Source organism: Rhinoraja longicauda, chromosome 34 (genome assembly GCF_053455715.1).
Source record: "Rhinoraja longicauda isolate Sanriku21f chromosome 34, sRhiLon1.1, whole genome shotgun sequence".
NCBI lineage: Eukaryota > Metazoa > Chordata > Chondrichthyes > Rajiformes > Arhynchobatidae > Rhinoraja > Rhinoraja longicauda.
The window spans coordinates 1,232,528-1,248,847 of record NC_135986.1 but is presented as its reverse complement, the minus strand read 5'-3'; the positions used below and the strand labels follow the sequence as shown (position 1 = coordinate 1,248,847).

General features: G+C 54.2%; 2 protein-coding genes across 2 annotated transcripts in view; one reads left to right on the top strand and one right to left on the bottom strand.

Moving 5' to 3' along the window:
- The window catches only part of polr2a (RNA polymerase II subunit A), a 29,484-nt gene extending 13,808 nt beyond the window's left edge, over positions 1–15,676 (top strand). The window contains exons 6-16 of the mRNA XM_078427707.1: positions 509–670; positions 3,024–3,244; positions 4,011–4,143; positions 5,755–5,879; positions 6,527–6,737; positions 9,133–9,342; positions 11,084–11,252; positions 12,501–12,595; positions 12,886–13,089; positions 14,587–14,809; positions 15,489–15,676. Of these exons, the coding sequence (XP_078283833.1) occupies positions 509–670; positions 3,024–3,244; positions 4,011–4,143; positions 5,755–5,879; positions 6,527–6,737; positions 9,133–9,342; positions 11,084–11,252; positions 12,501–12,595; positions 12,886–13,089; positions 14,587–14,809; positions 15,489–15,676 (1,941 nt within the window). The remainder of the gene's footprint in view (positions 1–508; positions 671–3,023; positions 3,245–4,010; positions 4,144–5,754; positions 5,880–6,526; positions 6,738–9,132; positions 9,343–11,083; positions 11,253–12,500; positions 12,596–12,885; positions 13,090–14,586; positions 14,810–15,488) is intronic.
- A 622-nt stretch (positions 15,677–16,298) lies between these two features.
- Positions 16,299–16,320, bottom strand: part of shbg (sex hormone-binding globulin) — an 11,279-nt gene continuing 11,257 nt past the window's right edge. Inside the window, 1 exon segment of the mRNA XM_078427706.1 lies at positions 16,299–16,304. Within this exon segment, the coding sequence (XP_078283832.1) occupies positions 16,299–16,304 (6 nt within the window).

Genomic DNA, 16,320 nt, shown 5'->3' with positions numbered 1-16,320 from the left:
AGAGAGAGGAGGTGGGCCGGGGCACTGGGTACAGAGAGAGAGAGAGAGGAGGGGGACAGAGGCACTGGGTACAGAGAGAGGAGGGGGGCACTGGGACTGAGGCACTGAGGAGAGAGAGAGGAGGACTGAGGCACTGGGGGGAGAGAGAGAGGAGGGGGCCGGGACTGAGGCACTGGGTACAGAGCGAGAGAGGAGGTGGACTGGGGCACTGGGTACAGAGAGAGAGAGAGAGAGGAGGGGGACTGAGGAACGTGGTATAGAGGCTGGGGGCCGGCACTGAGTATACAGGGTGGGGGGCTGGGACTGAGGCACCGGGTATAGAGGCTGGGGGGCCGAGTGAGGAGAGGGTGGTGTGGGGTTGGCGAGGGTGGGGCGGGTGGGAGGTGAGCGAGGGGGGGGCAGTGGTGGGGGGTAGGAGGCTGAGGGTGGTGAGGTGAGAGGGGGGCGGAGTGAGGACAGGGACACTGTGTGGAGGTGTAACCCCTCTCCCCCCCCCCTCGTTGTTTAGGATGACCTGACACACAAGCTGGCGGACATCGTGAAGATCAACAACCAGCTGCGGCGCAATGAGCAGAACGGCGCGGCGGCGCACGTGATCGCCGAGGACGTCAAGCTGCTGCAGTTCCACGTGGCCACCATGGTGGACAACGAGCTGCCCGGCCTGCCCAGGGTACGTGCGCACAGAGCGGCCGCAGGTGGTCACAGAACGCTGGAGTAACTCAGCGGTTCAGGCAGCAGCTCGGCAGAGAAGGAACGGGTGACGTTTCAGGTCATAGGTGAAGAAGGAGGCCATTCAGCCCTTCGAGCCTGTACGCACCGCCATTCAATATGATCATGGCTGATCATCCACAATCAGTACCCCGTTCCTGCTTTCTCCCCATATCCTTTGATTCCGTTAGCCCCAAGAACTAAATCTAACCCTCTCTTGAAAACATCCAGTGACTTGGCCTCCACTGCCCTCTGTGGCAGAGAATTCCACAGATTCACAACTCTCTGGGTGAAAAAGGTTTTCCTTATCTCCGTCCCAAATGGCCTAACCCCTTATTCTTAAACTGTGACCCCCTGGTTCTGGACTCCCCCAACATGGGGAACATTTTTCCTGCATCCAGCCTGTCCAATCAATCCCTTAAGAATTTTATATGTTTCTATAAGATCCCCTCTGATCCTTCTAAATTCCAGCGAGTACAAGCCCAGTCGACACATTCTTTCATCGTATGTCATAGAGTGAAACAGCGTGGAAACAGGCCCAACTTGCCCACACTGACCAACATGTTTCCTGAACCTAAGACGTCACCTGTTCCCTCTCTCCAAAGATGCTGTCTGACCCGCTGAGTTACTCCAGCTTTGTGTGTCCATCTCCAGGGTAAGTGGGACCTGCTGGCTCATACTGCCTGGAAGGAGCGTAGTTTATTGTCACGTGTACCGAGGTACACTGAAAAGCTGCGTGCTATCCAGTCATTGGAAAGACTGTACATGATTACAATCAAGCCGTCCACAGCGTACAGATACAGGAGAAAGGGAATAACGTTCAATAGACAATAGGTGCAGGAGGAGGCCATTCGGCCCTTCGAGCCAGCACCGCCATTCAATGTGATCATGGCTGATCATTCTCAATCAGTACCCCGTTCCTGCCTTCTCCCCACACCCCCTGACTCCGCTATCCTTAAGAGCTCTATCCAGCTCTCTCTTGAATGCATTCAGAGAATTGGCCTCCACTGCCTTCTGAGGCAGAGAATGCCACAGATTCACAACTCTCTGACTGAAAAAGTTTTTCCTCATCTCAGTTCTAAATGGCCTACCCCTTATTCTTAAACTGTGTGTGTCCCCTGGTTCTGGACTCCCCCAACATTGGGAACATGTTTCCTGCCTCTAACGTGTCCAACCCCTTAATAATCTTATTCAGTGCAAGGTAAAGTCCATGGGTCTCCAGTGTGGTAGATGGGTGGTTAGGACCGCTCTCTATTAATTGAAAGGATGGTTCAGTTGCCTGATATCAGCTGGGGGGGGATAAACTGTCCCTGAATCTGGAGGTGTGCGTTCAGTTGGCTGGCTGTGGCTGCTTTGACAGTCCGGAGTCGCCTTCCAGGGGGAAATGCTTCAAAGGGTTTGTGGCCAGGGTGAGAGGGGTCAGAGATGATCTTGCCCGCTCGCTTCCTGGCCCTTGCAGTGTACAGTTCGTCAATGGGGGGGAAGGTTGCAGCCAACAACCTTCTCAGCTGATCGAACCATGCGTTGCAGCCTCAGCTTGGTGGCTGAGTGTGGATAAATAAATTCACTGTCCACACTTAGTTGTTAGTTACTCGACGGTTGCCTGGTTTTATTCTCTCATGAGGGAGCGTCTCACAGAGCACCAGCAACTGTATGAGTCTCGCCTGACTTGGTTACATTCGGTCAGTCTTTATAGGCAGAGACAAACAACATTCCCGCTTGACACATACTCCGCCTATCTTGTGACGAGCAACCTTTTAACGTGTTTTCCCAAGCTAAGTTTCGTTTCTCCAGAAGTCGTTAGCCACTTTCAGAGAAAGCAGTTGTAGTCTTTACTGTGGCTTGCAGCTTTAGCAAAATCAACCGTACTATCTCCATATGTCTGGCATAGTTGCTGCTTTACAGCGAATGCAGCGCCGGAGACTCAGGTTCGATCCTGACGACGGGTGCTGCACTGTAAGGAGTTTGTACGTTCTCCCCGTGGCCTGCGTGGGTTTTCTCCGAGATCTTCGGTTTCCTCCCACACTCCAAAGACGTACAGGTATGTAGGTTAATTGGCTGGGTAAATGTAAAAATTGTCCCTAGTGGGTGTAGGATAGTGTTAATGTGCGGGGATCACTGGGCGGCACGTACTTGGAGGGCCGAAAAGGCCTGTTTCCGGCTGTATATATATGATATGATATGATATGATAAGTGTCTCATCGGTGTTTCTTCTGTAAGCCATGCAACATATTTTTACTCACACTGAGCCAAACCAGACCGTGATGGAGAAGGTGAGCTTTGTTGAATCTTACCGTGTGCATTCACCCCTCCAGGCGATGCAGAAGTCCGGCCGGCCGCTGAAGTCTCTCAAGCAGCGGCTGAAGGGGAAGGAAGGCCGTGTCCGCGGCAACCTGATGGGCAAGCGAGTGGACTTCTCGGCCCGCACAGTCATCACCCCCGACCCCAACCTCTCCATCGACCAGGTCGGCGTGCCCCGCTCCATCGCCGCCAACATGACCTTCCCCGAGATCGTCACCCCCTTCAACATCGACAGGTGCGCGCAACGTTTACTTTAACTTACCCTCCCGTGGGCACGACAAAAAGCTTTTGTCTGGCAACCAGTCAGCGGCCGAGCCCGCGACCACAATTACAATCAGTCGGCAGCGGTAGAGTTGCTGCCTCACAGCGCTTGCACTGCCCGAGACCCGGGTTCCACCCCGACTACGGGCGCTGTCTGTAAGGAGTTTGTACGTTCTCCCCGTAACCGGGTTTTCTCCGAGATCTGTGGTTTGCTCCCACACTCCAAAGACGTGCAGGTTTTTAGGTTAATTGGCTGGGTATAAGTGTAAATCGTGTAAGCGTAATTAGGTTAATTGGCTTGGTATAAATGTAAATCGTGTATAACTGTGTCTTTAGTGTATACATTGTCCCTCGTGTGTGTGTAGGATAGTGTTAGTGTGCGGGGATCGCCGGTCTTTAGTGTATACATTGTCCCTCGTGTGTGTGTGTAGGATAGTGTTAATGTGCGGGGATCGCCGGTCGGTCTGGACTCGGTGGGCCGAAGGGCCTGTTTCCGCGCTGTATCTCTAAACTGGCTGCGGGGGCCAGTTTCGAGAACGTACAAACATCGTACGGACGGCACCCATAGTCGGGATGGAACCCGGGTCTCCAGGGCTGCAAGCGCAGTCGGGCGGTGTGTGGGGAGCGGGTGCGAAAGTGGGAGAAGTGGTGCGTGAAGGGGCGGTCGGCGGGGCGAGGGGGCCTGTTTCGGCGCTGCGTGTTGTTATAACGTGTGCGTGCTTGCTGCTGTGTTTGTGCAGGCTCCAGGAGCTGGTGAGGAGGGGCAACAACCAGTATCCCGGTGCCAAGTACATCATCCGGGATAATGGCGACCGCATCGACTTGCGTTTCCACCCCAAGCCCAGTGACCTGCACCTCCAGATCGGATACAGGGTGAGTCCAGGATGCCAGAGACCACCCCCCCTCGGGACCGCAGTGGCGGTGGGCTGGGGGTCTAGCTGGAATGAAGGGGACGGGAACACCTCGGTTCAGTTTAGTTTATATCTTAAATAGGTGCAGGAGGAGGCCATTTAGACCTTGGAGCCAGCACCGTCATTCATTGTGATCATGGCTGATCATCCACAAATTCATCTTCAGACTGATGTCGGGGGAGGGGGAAGGAATGGGTGACATTTGGGGTCGGGACCCTTCTTCAGACTGATGTCGGGGGAGGGGGCAGGAATGGGTGACGTTTCCGGACGAGACCCTTCTTCAGACTGATGTCCCGCTCCCTCCTCTGACATCAGTCTGAAGAAGGGTCTCGACCCGAAACGTCACCCATTCCTTCTCCCCCGAGATGCTGCCTGACCCGCTGAGTTACTGAACCAAGGTTCAGTGAAAAGCGTTTTTTTTTAGTGTTGCCTGCTATCCAGGCAGCGGAAAGATAACACATGGTTACAATCGATCCATTTACAGTGAACAGGTGCAGGGTAAGGGAGTTGTGTTTAGTGCAAGGTAAAGCCAGTGGAATTCTCTGCCTCAGAAGGCAGTGGAGGCCAATTCTCTGGATGCATTCAAGAGAGAGCTAGATAGAGCTCTTAAGGATGTGCAGTTTTGGTCTCCAAATTTGAGGAAGGATATTCTTGCTATGGAGGGCGTGCAGCGCAGGTTCACTAGGTTAATTCCCGGAATGGCGGGACTGTCGTATGTTGAAAGGCTGGAGCAATTAGGCTTGTATACACTGGAATTTAGAAGGATGAGGGGGGATCTTATTGAAACATATAAGATGATTAGGGGATTGGACACATTAGAGGCAGGAAACATGTTCCCAATGTTGGGGGAGTCCAGAACAAGGGGCCACGGTTTAAGAATAAGGGGTAGGCCATTTAGAACGGAGATGAGGAAGAACTTTTTCAGTCAGAGAGTGGTGAAGGTGTGGAATTCTCTGCCTCAGAAGGCAGTGGAGGCCAGTTCGTTGGATGCTTTCAAGAGAGAGCTGGATAGAGCTCTTAAGGATAGCGGAGTGAGGGGGTATGGGGAGAAGGCAGGAACGGGGTACTGATTGAGAGTGATCAGCCATGATCGCATTGAATGGCGGTGCTGGCTCGAAGGGCTGAATGGCCTACTCCTGCACCTATTGTCTATAGCGGAGTCAGGGGGTATGGGGAGAAGGCAGGAACGGGGTACCGATTGAGAATGATCAGCCATGATCGCATTGAATGGCGGCGCTGGCTCGAAGGGCCGAATGGCCTCCTCCTGCACCCGTTGTCTATTGTCCGATCGATTAGAGTCTGAGGTAGATGGTAGTTCAGCACTGCTCTCTGGTTGTGGTAGGATGATTCAGTTGCCTGATAACAGCCGGGAAGAAACTGCCCCCTGACATCAGTCAGAAGAAGGGACTCGACCCGAAACGTCGCCCGTTCCTTTTCTCCAGAGATGCTGCCTGTCCCGCTGAGTTACTCCAGCATTGTGTATCCACCTTCGATTTCAACCAGCATCTGCAGGTTTTTTTCCCCTATCACTTACGGCCCGCTGTGTGTGTGTGTGTGTGTGTGTGTGTTACAGGTAGAGCGGCATATGTGCGACGGTGACATTGTCATCTTCAACCGGCAGCCCACGCTGCACAAGATGTCCATGATGGGCCACAAGGTGCGCATCCTGCCCTGGTCCACCTTCCGACTCAACCTCAGGTGAGTGTCTGACCTTCCCACCACCTTCCCTTTCCCTCTCACCTCTGACAATCGACTTCTAATAATCAGCTGGAATTTAGGCGACTGAGGGGGAGGAGATCTTATAGAAACGTACACATTTCTTAAGGGGTTGGACAGGCTAGATGCAGGAAGATTGTTCCCGATGTTGGGGAAGTCCAGATCCAGGGGTCACAGTTTAAGGATAAGGGGGAAGTCTTTTAGGACCGAGATGAGAAAACATTTTTTCACACAGAGAGTGGTGAATCTGTGGAATTCTCTGCCACAGAAGGTAGTTGAGGCCAGTTCATTGGCTATATTTAAGAGGGAGTTAGATGTGGCCCTTGTGGCTAAAGGGATCAGGGGGTATGAAGAGAAGGCAGGTACGTGATACTGAGCTGGATGATCAGCCATGATCATATTGAATGGCGGTGCGTACAGGCCCGAAGGGCCGAATGGCCTACTCCTGCACCTATTTTCTATGTTTCCCTTTCCCCCTCATCTCTGACAATCGACTTCTAATAATAACTGGACCAAGTGGACCCATTGGGCCCAAACCCCTCCTGCATTGGTACAGCACCCTCTCCTCCCCCCACCTCACCCCCCTCCTCCACTCCCCCCCCCAGTGTAATGGCAGTTGATTGTTACAGCGTGACGACCCCGTACAACGCGGACTTTGACGGCGATGAGATGAACCTGCACCTGCCGCAGTCGCTGGAGACCAGGGCGGAGATCCAGGAGCTGGCCATGGTGCCCAGGATGATCGTCACCCCGCAGTCCAACCGGCCCGTCATGGGCATCGTGCAGGACACGCTGACCGCCGTGCGCAAGTTCACCAAGCGCGACGTGTTCATGAGCCGGGTAAGGCCAGGCCGCCACACTTCACACTGTAGACCAGGCGCGGAAACAGGCCCAGCCGCCCAACGTGCCCCAGCTACACTCGGCCCACCTGCCTGCGTTTGGCCCCATATCCCTCTAACCCTATCCCATCCACACTCGGCCTTCCTGCTTGCTGTATCCCTCTAACCCTATCCTGTCCGTGTACCTGTCCAAATGTTCCTTAGACGTTGCAATGGTATAAGAAAATAACTGCAGATACTGGTACAAATCGATTTATTCACAAAATGCTGGAGTAACTCAGCAGGTCAGGCAGCATCTCGGGAGAGAAGGAATAGGTGACGTTTCGGGTCGAGACCCTTCTTCAGACTGATGTCAGGGGGGGCAGGACAAAGGAAGGATATAGGTGGAGACAGGGAGATAGAGGGAGATCTGGGAAGGGAGGGCAGAGAAACTATCTAAAGTTGGAAACTATCTAAAGTTCCCTCCCTTCCCCTCCTCCTTCCCAGATCTCCCTCTATCTTCCTGTCTCCACCTATATCCTTCCTTTGTCCCGCCCCCCCTGAAATCAGTCTGAAGAAGGGTCTCGACCCGAAACGTCACCCATTCCTTCTCTCCCGAGATGCTGCCTGACCTGCTGAGTTACTCCAGCATTTTGTGAATAAAACGTTGCAATGGTATGTGCTTTAGACTTGAGAGATACGGTGCGGAAAGAAGTCCAGTGGCCCAGCATATCCCATCCTCCACACTTGGCCCACCTGCCTGCCTGCTGTATCCCTCTAACCCAATCCTGTCCAAATGTTTCTCAATCGTTGCGATAGTACCTGCTTTAGACGTTAGAGATACGGCGCGGAAGCAGGCCCAGCGGCCCAACTTGCCCACGCCGACCAACATGTCCCATCGACACTTGTCCCAACTGCCTGCGTTTGGCCCATATCCCGCTAATCCTATCCTATCCGTGTACCGATCTAGATGTTTCTCAAACGTTGCGATAGTACCTGCTTTAGACTTTAGAGATACAGCATGGAAACTGGCCCTTTGGCCCAACTTGCCCACACTGACCAACATGCCCCATCTACTAGTCCCACCTGCCCGCCTTTGACCCATATCCCTCTAACCCAACCCTATCCATGTACCGATCTAAATGTTTCTTAGACATTGCGTTAGTACCTGGTTTGGACTTTAGATTTTGGAGATCTAGCACAGAAACAGTCCCTACGGCCCACCAAGTCCACACCGACCAGCGTACACCAGTTTTGTCCTGCATGCCAGGGACAATTTACAAATTTTTTCCGATTAACCTACAAGCCTGTACGTCTTTGGAGTGTGGGAGGAAACGGGAGCACCTGGAGAAAACCCACAAAGTCACGGAGAACAATAGACAATAGGTGCAGGAGGAGGCCATTCGGCCCTTCGAGCCAGCACCACCATTCAATGTGATCATGGCTGATCATTCTCAATCAGTACCCCGTTCCTGCCTTCTCCCCATACCCCCTGACTCCGCTATCCTTAAGAGCTCTATCCAGCTCTCTCTTGAATGCATTCAGAGAATTGGCCTCCACTGCCTTCTGAGGCAGTGAATTCCACAGATTTACAGCTCTCTGACTGAAAAAGTTTTCCCTCATCTCCGTTCTAAATGGCCTACCCCTTATTCTTAAACTGTGGCCCCTGGTTCTGGACTCCCCCAACATTGGGAACATGTTTCCTGCCTCTAACGTGTCCGACCCCTTAAAAATCTTTCGATAAGATCCCCTCTCATCCTTCTAAATTCCAGTGTATACAAGCCTAGTCGCTCCAGTCTTTCAACATATGACAGTCCCGCCATTCCGGGAATTAACCTAGTAAACCTACGCTGCACGCCCTCAATATCCTTCCTCAAATTTGGAGACCAAAACTGCACACAGTACTCCAGGTGCGGTCTCACTAGGGCCCTGTACAACTGCAGAAGGACCTCTTTGCTCCTATACTCAACTCCTCTTGTTGGGACATACAGACAGCGCCCGTAGTCGGGATCAAACCCGGGCCTGTGGCGCTGTAAGGCAGCAACTCTACGCGCTGTGCCACTCTAAATCGTCTGGGCAAAACTCTGAATCTAATGTAAAGATAAAATAGGAGCAAAAATGGGTGGCGTGGGCAAGAGGAAGTTGATTGAACTTTATTACCTTCCATCACAGCGAGGAATGTGGAATCCGCTGTGGTGGATGTTTCTGTTAAAGTTTTATTTAATGTGGCTGTGTGTCTTGCTTGTTACTTTTCACTTAGTACGGCTGTATTGTTACTCAAATGTCATTGTACATTAATTGGTACATGCGACAATAAATTGATCTTGAAATCTCGAAAGTTGGGCCTGAAGGGGGGGAGAGGGGGGGCGGGGCGGGGCTGCTGTGAGGTGAGGTGTTGACCTGGTGCTGTGTTCCAGGGTGAGGTGATGAACCTCCTGATGCATCTCTCCACCTGGGACGGCAAGGTGCCCCAGCCCTCCATCCTCAAGCCCCGGCCCCTGTGGACCGGCAAGCAGATCTTCACGCTGGTCATCCCCGGCCACATCAACTGTATCCGTACGCACAGCACTCACCCTGACGATGAGGACAATGGCCCCTACAAACACATCTCGCCCGGAGACACCAAGGTCAGTCTGCACCTCCCACACCACCCAGGGGCTCAAGCCTCTGATGGGTTGGGATGGGGGTTGGGATGGGTTGAGTTTAGTGTTGGGATGGGTTGAGTTTAGTGAGCTGGAATGGGTTGAGTTTAGTGAGCTGGAATGGGTTGAGTTTAGTGTTGGGATGGGTTGAGTTTAGTGTTGGAATGGGTTGAGTTTAGTGTTGGGATGGGTTAAGTTTAGTGTTGGAATGGGTTGAGTTTAGTGAGCTGGAATGGGTTGAGTTTAGTGAGCTGGAATGGGTTGAGTTTAGTTTTGGGATGGGTTGAGTTTAGTGAGCTGGAATGGGTTGAGTTTAGTGAGCTGGAATGGGTTGAGTTTAGTGAGCTGGAATGAGTTGAGTTTAGTGTTGGGATGGGTTGAGTTTAGTGTTGGAATGGGTTGAGTTTAGTGTTGGGATGGGTTAAGTTTAGTGTTGGAATGGGTTGAGTTTAGTGAGCTGGAATGGGTTGAGTTTAGTGTTGGAATGGGTTGAGTTTAGTGTTGGAATGGGTTGAGTTTAGTTTTGGAATGGGTTGAGTTTAGTGTTGGGATGGGTTGAGTTTAGTGTTGGGATGGGTTGAGTTTAGTGAGCTGGAATGGGTTGAGTTTCGTGTTGGGATGGGTTGAGTTTAGTGTTGGGATGGGTTGAGTTTAGTGCTGGAATGGGTTGACGGGGTGGTGTTTGGCAAGGTTTAGGGTTTGGCATAGTTCAAGGTTTAGGTTTTTAGTGTACAGTGAAAAGTTTTTTTTAGGGGGAAAAAACTGCAGACGCTGGTTAAAATCGAAGGTAGACACAAAATGCTGGAGTAACTCAGCAGGTCAGGCTGCATCTCGGGAGAGAAGGAATGGGTGACGTTTCGGGTCGAGACCCTTCTTCACACATTTGTCAGGGGACAAATGTCCCGCCCCCTCCCCTGACATCAGTGTGAAGAAGGGTCTCGACCCGAAACGTCGCCCATTCCTTCTCTCCCGTTCCTTCTCTGCCTGTCCCGCTGAGTTACTCCAGCATTTTGTGTCTCCCTTCAAAATACCCAGAGCTGTCTGGCAGTGAATTCCACAGATGCACCACCCTCTGGCTAAAGAAATTCCTCCTTGTCTCCTTTCTAAAGGTACGTTCTTTTACTCTGAGGCTGTGCCCTCTGCTCCTAGACTCTCCCACTAATGGAAACATCCTCTCCACGCGCAGTGCAGGCGTTTGGTGTGTTTTCTTGGCCGTAGCTTTGAAGCTTTTAGTCTAGTTAGTTTAGAGATACAGCATGGAAACAGGCCCTTCGGCCCACCGGGTCCGCACCGACCAGCGATCCCCCGCACACTAACACTATCCTACACCCACTGGGGACAAGTTTTTACATTTACACCAAGCCGATTAGCCCGCAAACCTGCACGTCTTTGGAGGGCGGGAGGAACCCGATGATCTCGGAGAAAACCCACGCAGGTCAATAGACAATAGGTGCAGGAGGAGGCCATTCGGCCCTTCTAGCCAGCACCCGGCATTCAATGTGATCATGGCTGATCGGCAAACTCCGTACAGACAGCGCCCATTGTCTCTGGTCTCTGGCGCTGTGAGGCAGCAACTCTACTGCTGCGCCACCGTGGATGCCCAATGCGTCTGGTGCGGGCGGGGAATGTGGTGGTGATGTTTCCCTGGCGGTGTGTGTGTGTGGGGTTGACCTGTCAGGGTGAGAGTTGACCTCTTCCCCCCTCCCCCCCCCCCGTGTGCGTGCAGGTGATTGTGGAGAACGGCGAGCTGATCATGGGCATCCTGTGCAAGAAGTCGCTGGGCACGTCGGCCGGCTCCCTAGTACACATCACCTTCCTGGAGATGGGCCACGACATCACCCGGCTCTTCTACAGCAACATCCAGACCGTCATCAACAACTGGCTGCTGATCGAAGGTAGGCGGTGGGCGGCAACGCTCTTCCCCCCCGTCCCCCGTCCCCCCCCATACGGCCCCACCAACCTCAGCCCCCACAGCAACCTGGTGCCGAACAAGGGTCTCCACCCAAAACGTCGCCCACTCCTGCCCTCCAGAGATGCTGCCCGTCCAGCGCTCTGTGTGTGTGGTTACAATCCAGCCGTTTACAGTGTGTAGATAAGGGAATGACGTTGAGTGCAAGGGAAAGCCAGCAAAGGGTGGGTAGAGGGGATGCAAATGTAGGGTGGGGGGATTGTATCAACGGGAGGGGTGGGAAGAGTGCAGGGCTGGGGTGGGGGGGGCTGGGGAGGGTGCAGACCTGTAAGGAGGGGGGTAGGGAGAGCGGGGAGGGGTGGGATGAGGGTGGGGGAGAGAGGCTGCAAAAGTTGGGGGGAGGGGAAGTATCAGAGGTGAGGGGGTGGAGAGTAGGGGGGGGTGCGTTGGGGAGTGGGTGGGGGGGTGCGTTGGGGAGCTGGTGGGTGGGGAGCGGGTGGGTGGGGAGCGGGTGGGCCCTTGTGTTTGGTCGCCTCCTGCCCTCACACGACTGTGCTACCATCACAGCCTTGTAGAATCATACAGGAGGCAGAGCGAGGCGGGGAGGTGACTCTGCTGCTGGGGTCCAGTCCTCAGCCAGCAACATCATCCCCCCCACATCATGGATATGGACAGAGAGAAGGATAGCAAGACATCACATCAAGGACCAGTCTCACCCCGGTCTAGTTTAGCTTAGAGATACAGCGCGGAAACGGCCCCTTCAACCCACCGGGTCCGCGCCGACCAGCGATCCCCGCACACTAACACTATCCTACGCTCACTAGGGACAATGTACACTTCCACCCAGCCAATGAACCTACAAACCCGCACGTCTTTAGAGTGCGGGAGGAAGCCGAAGATATCGGAGAAAACCCACGCAGGTCCTGCCCGAACCTGTTATAAACACCAATGCTGGAGTTACTGAACGGGTCAGGCAGCGTCTCTGGAGGAAAGGGATAGGTGACGTTTCGGGTCGAGACCCTTCTTCAGACTGGGGGTGAGGGGAAAGGGAAATGAGTGGTACAGACGGTGATGTAGAGAGAGAGAGAGAGAGAGAGAGAGATTGTCTGCCAGATACTATTCTTGAGTTTGGCTTGAATATGTTTGTGATTTGATACCACGCAAAATGAGGCTTTACACTGTACCTCGGTACACGTGGCCATAATTAACCTCAGCCCGTGTTGTCGTGTGGCAGGTCACACCATCGGTATTGGGGACTCCATTGCTGATGCCAAGACCTACCAGGACATTCAGAACACCATCAAGAAGGCCAAGCAGGATGTGATAGAGGTGAGTGCTGTGTGTGCGGGGGGGTGTGCGTGTGTGTGTGTGGTGGGTGTGTGTGTGGGTGTGCGTGCGTGTGGGGTGTGCGTGTGTGGGGTGTGCGTGTGTGGGGTGTGTGGGGTGTGTGGGGTGTGCGTGTGTGGGGGGTGCGTGTGTGGGGTGTGTGTGTGTGGGGTGTGTGGGTGGGGTGTGTGTGTGGCACAGGAGGCGGTGCGAGTCCCAGTGCCGGGGGAGGGTCCCGGTCCCAGCGCCGAGGGGCAGCGACGGTTGACGGTGTCCCCCGGTCGTTTGCGCAGGTCATCGAGAAAGCTCACAATAACGAGCTGGAGCCCACGCCGGGAAACACGCTCAGGCAGACCTTCGAGAACCAGGTCAACCGCATCCTCAACGATGCCCGTGACAAGACCGGCTCCTCCGCCCAGAAGTCCCTGTCCGAATACAACAACTTCAAGTCCATGGTGGTGGCCGGCTCCAAGGGCTCCAAGATCAACATCTCACAGGTTAGCTATGGCTCCCCGCCCCATCTGCCTCTCCCCCCACCCCAACCCCTCCTGTCCACCCGCTTTCCTCTCCCCCCCCCCTCCGTCTGCCTGCTCTACTCTCTCTCCCCCCCTCCTCCTGTCCACCCGCTCTCCTCTCTCTCCCCCGTCTGCCTGCTCCCCCCCCCTCCTATCCACCCGCTCTCCTCTTTCCCCCCCGTCTGCCTGCTCCCCCCCCTCCTGTCCACCCGCTCTCCTCTCTCTCTCCCCCCCGTCTGCCTGCTCTCTCGTCTCCCCCACCCCCGCCCCCCCACTGCCTGCTCTTCCCCCCCCCCCGTCTGCTGCTCCCTCCCCCGTCTGCCTGCTCCCTCCTCTCCCCCGCCCCCGTCTGCCTGCTCTCTCCTCTCCCCTGCCCCCACCCCGTCTGCCTGCTCTTCCCCCCTCCCTGTCTGCCCGCTCTTCCCCCCCCCCCCCGTCTGTCTGCTCCCTCATCTCCCCCGCCCCCGTCTGCCTGCTCCCTCCTCTCCCCTGCCCCCACCCTGTCTGCCTGCTCTTCCCCCCTCCCTGTCTGCCTGCTCTCCCCCCCACGTCTGCCTGCTCTTCCCCCCCTGCCTGCTCGCTCTTCTCCCCCACCCCCACCCCCCACTGCCTGCTCTTCCCCCCTCCTGTCTGCTCGCTCCTCTCCCCCTCCCCCCCCCCCCGCCTCCATTTGCCCGCAGGCAGTGTAGAGGAAACAAGAACTCTGCAGAAGGTCGTGAACAGGTTGGGAGAGTGGGCAGAGAAGTGACAGATGAAATTCACTGTAGCAAAGTGCGGAGTCGTGCGTTTTGGTAATAAGAATAAAGGCCTAGATTATTTTCTAAATGGGGAGAGAATGCAGGAAGCGGAGGTGCAAAGGGGCTTGGGACTGCTGGTGCAGGACTCCCAAACAGTTAATATGCACGTCGAATGAGTGGGTTAACACATGATGAGCGTTTGTCAGCACTGGGCCTGTACTCACTGGAGTTCAGAACGTCAAGGGGGGGACCTCATTGAAACGCACAGAACAGTGAGCGGCCTGGATAGAGTGGGTGAGGAGAGGATGTTTCCACTGGTGGGAGAGTCTAGGACCAGAGGGCACAGCCTCAGAATTAAAAGGACGCTCTTTTGGAAAGGAGATGAGGAGGGACTTCTTTAGTGAAGCTGTGGGATTCTTTGCCACAGACGGCTGTGGAGGCCACAAGTCAGTGGATATTTTTAAGGCAGAGAGAGACAAATTCTTGATTAGAACGGGCGTCAAGGGTTATGGGGAGAAGGCAGGAGAATGGGGTTAGGAGGCAGAGATCAGCCATGATTGAATGTAGGAGTAGACTGGATGGGCCGAATGGCCTAATACTACTCCTGTAACTCGTGAACGTGAGTGACATTTTCTCCCTCTCTCCCTCTCTCTCCGTCTCTCTCTCCTCTGTCTCTCTCCTCTGTCTCTCTCCCTCTCTCTCCCTTCCCCTCTCTCTCTCTCTCTCTCTCTCGCCGCTCCAGGTCATCGCAGTGGTGGGGCAGCAGAACGTGGAGGGCAAGCGGATTCCGTTTGGCTTCAAGCACCGCACCCTGCCGCACTTCATCAAGGACGACTACGGTCCCGAGAGCAGGGGCTTTGTGGAGAACTCTTACCTGGCCGGCCTCACCCCCACTGAGTTCTTCTTCCACGCCATGGGGGGCCGAGAGGGTCTCATTGACACGGCCGTCAAAACCGCTGAGACCGGTAACTTGGCAACTCACACACTTTCGCTCTCTCTTTTCTCTCCCTCCCGTTTCTCTCCCTCCCTTTTCTTTCTCTCTCCCTTTTCTTTCTCTCTCCCTTTTCGCTCTCCTGCTCTTTTTCTCTCCCTTTTCTCTCTCTCTCTCTCTCTCTCTCGCCTTTTCTCTCTCTCTCCCCTTTCTCTCTCTCCATTTTCTCTCCCTCGCTCCCTTTTCTCGCTCCCTTTTCTCACTCTCTTGCTCTTTTTCTCTCCCTCTTTTTCTCTCCCTCCCTTTTCTCTCCCTCCCTTTTCTCTCCCTCCCTTTTCTCTCCCTCCCTTTTCTCTCCCTCCCTTTTCTCTCCCTCCCTTTTCTCTCTCTCTCCCTTTTCTCTCTCTTGCTCTTTCTCTCTCTCTCTCTCTCTCTCTCTCTCTCTCTCTCTCTCTCTCTCTCTCTCTCTCTCTCTCTCTCTCTCTCACTCTGTCTCTCTCTCCCCTTTTCTCGCTCTCTCTCTGTCTCTCCCCCTTTTCTCACTCTCTCTCTCACTCCCTCCCTCTCTCTCTCTCGCCCTGTCTGTCTCTCCGGTTTCCGCGCCGTATCTCCAAAGACTAGACTGAGCGCCTGGCGGAAGTGCTGCTGGTGTGACATGTGACTCCCTCCCCTCTCCCCCCCCCCCCCTCCCCCCCCCCCCGTCGTGCCACCAGGTTACATCCAGCGGCGTCTGATCAAGTCCATGGAGTCGGTGATGGTGAAGTACGACGCCACTGTGCGTAACTCCATCAACCAGGTGATCCAGCTGCGTTACGGGGAGGACGGGCTGGCCGGAGAGAGCGTCGAGTTCCAGAGCCTCGCCTCGGTCAAACCCTCCAACAAGACCTTCGAGAAGAAGTAAGCAGCCTCTCTCTGCACCACCGAGCGAAGCCTTGTAGACACTGGGAGTGGCCGGGGGTGAGACTGGCGCAGTTTAATGTGGATAAGTGTGAGGTTATCCACTTTGGTGGCAAGAATAGGAAGGCAGAGTATTATCTGAATGGTGTCAAGTTAGTAAAAGGGGACGTACAACGAGATCTGGGTGTCCTAGTGCATCAGTCACTGAAAGGAAGCATGCAGGTACAGCAGGCAGTGAAGAAAGCCAATGGAATGTTGGCCTTCATAACAAGAGGAGTTGAGTATAGGAGCAAAGAGGTCCTTCTACAGTTGTACCGGGCCCTGGTGAGACCGCACCTGGAGTACTGTGTGCAGTTTTGGTCTCCAAATTTGAGGAAGGATATTCTTGCTATTGAGGGCTTGCAGCGTAGGTTTACTAGGTTAGTTCCCGGGATGGCGGGACTGTCGTATGTGGAAGACTGGAGCGACTAGGCTTGTATACACTGGAATTTAGAAGGATGAGAGGGGATCTTATCGAAACGTATAAGATTCTTAAGGGGTTGGACACGTTAGAGGCAGGAAACATGTCCCAATGTTGGGGGAGTCCAGAACAAGGGGCCACACTTTAAGAATAAGGGGTCGGCCATTTAGAACTGAGATGAGGAAAAA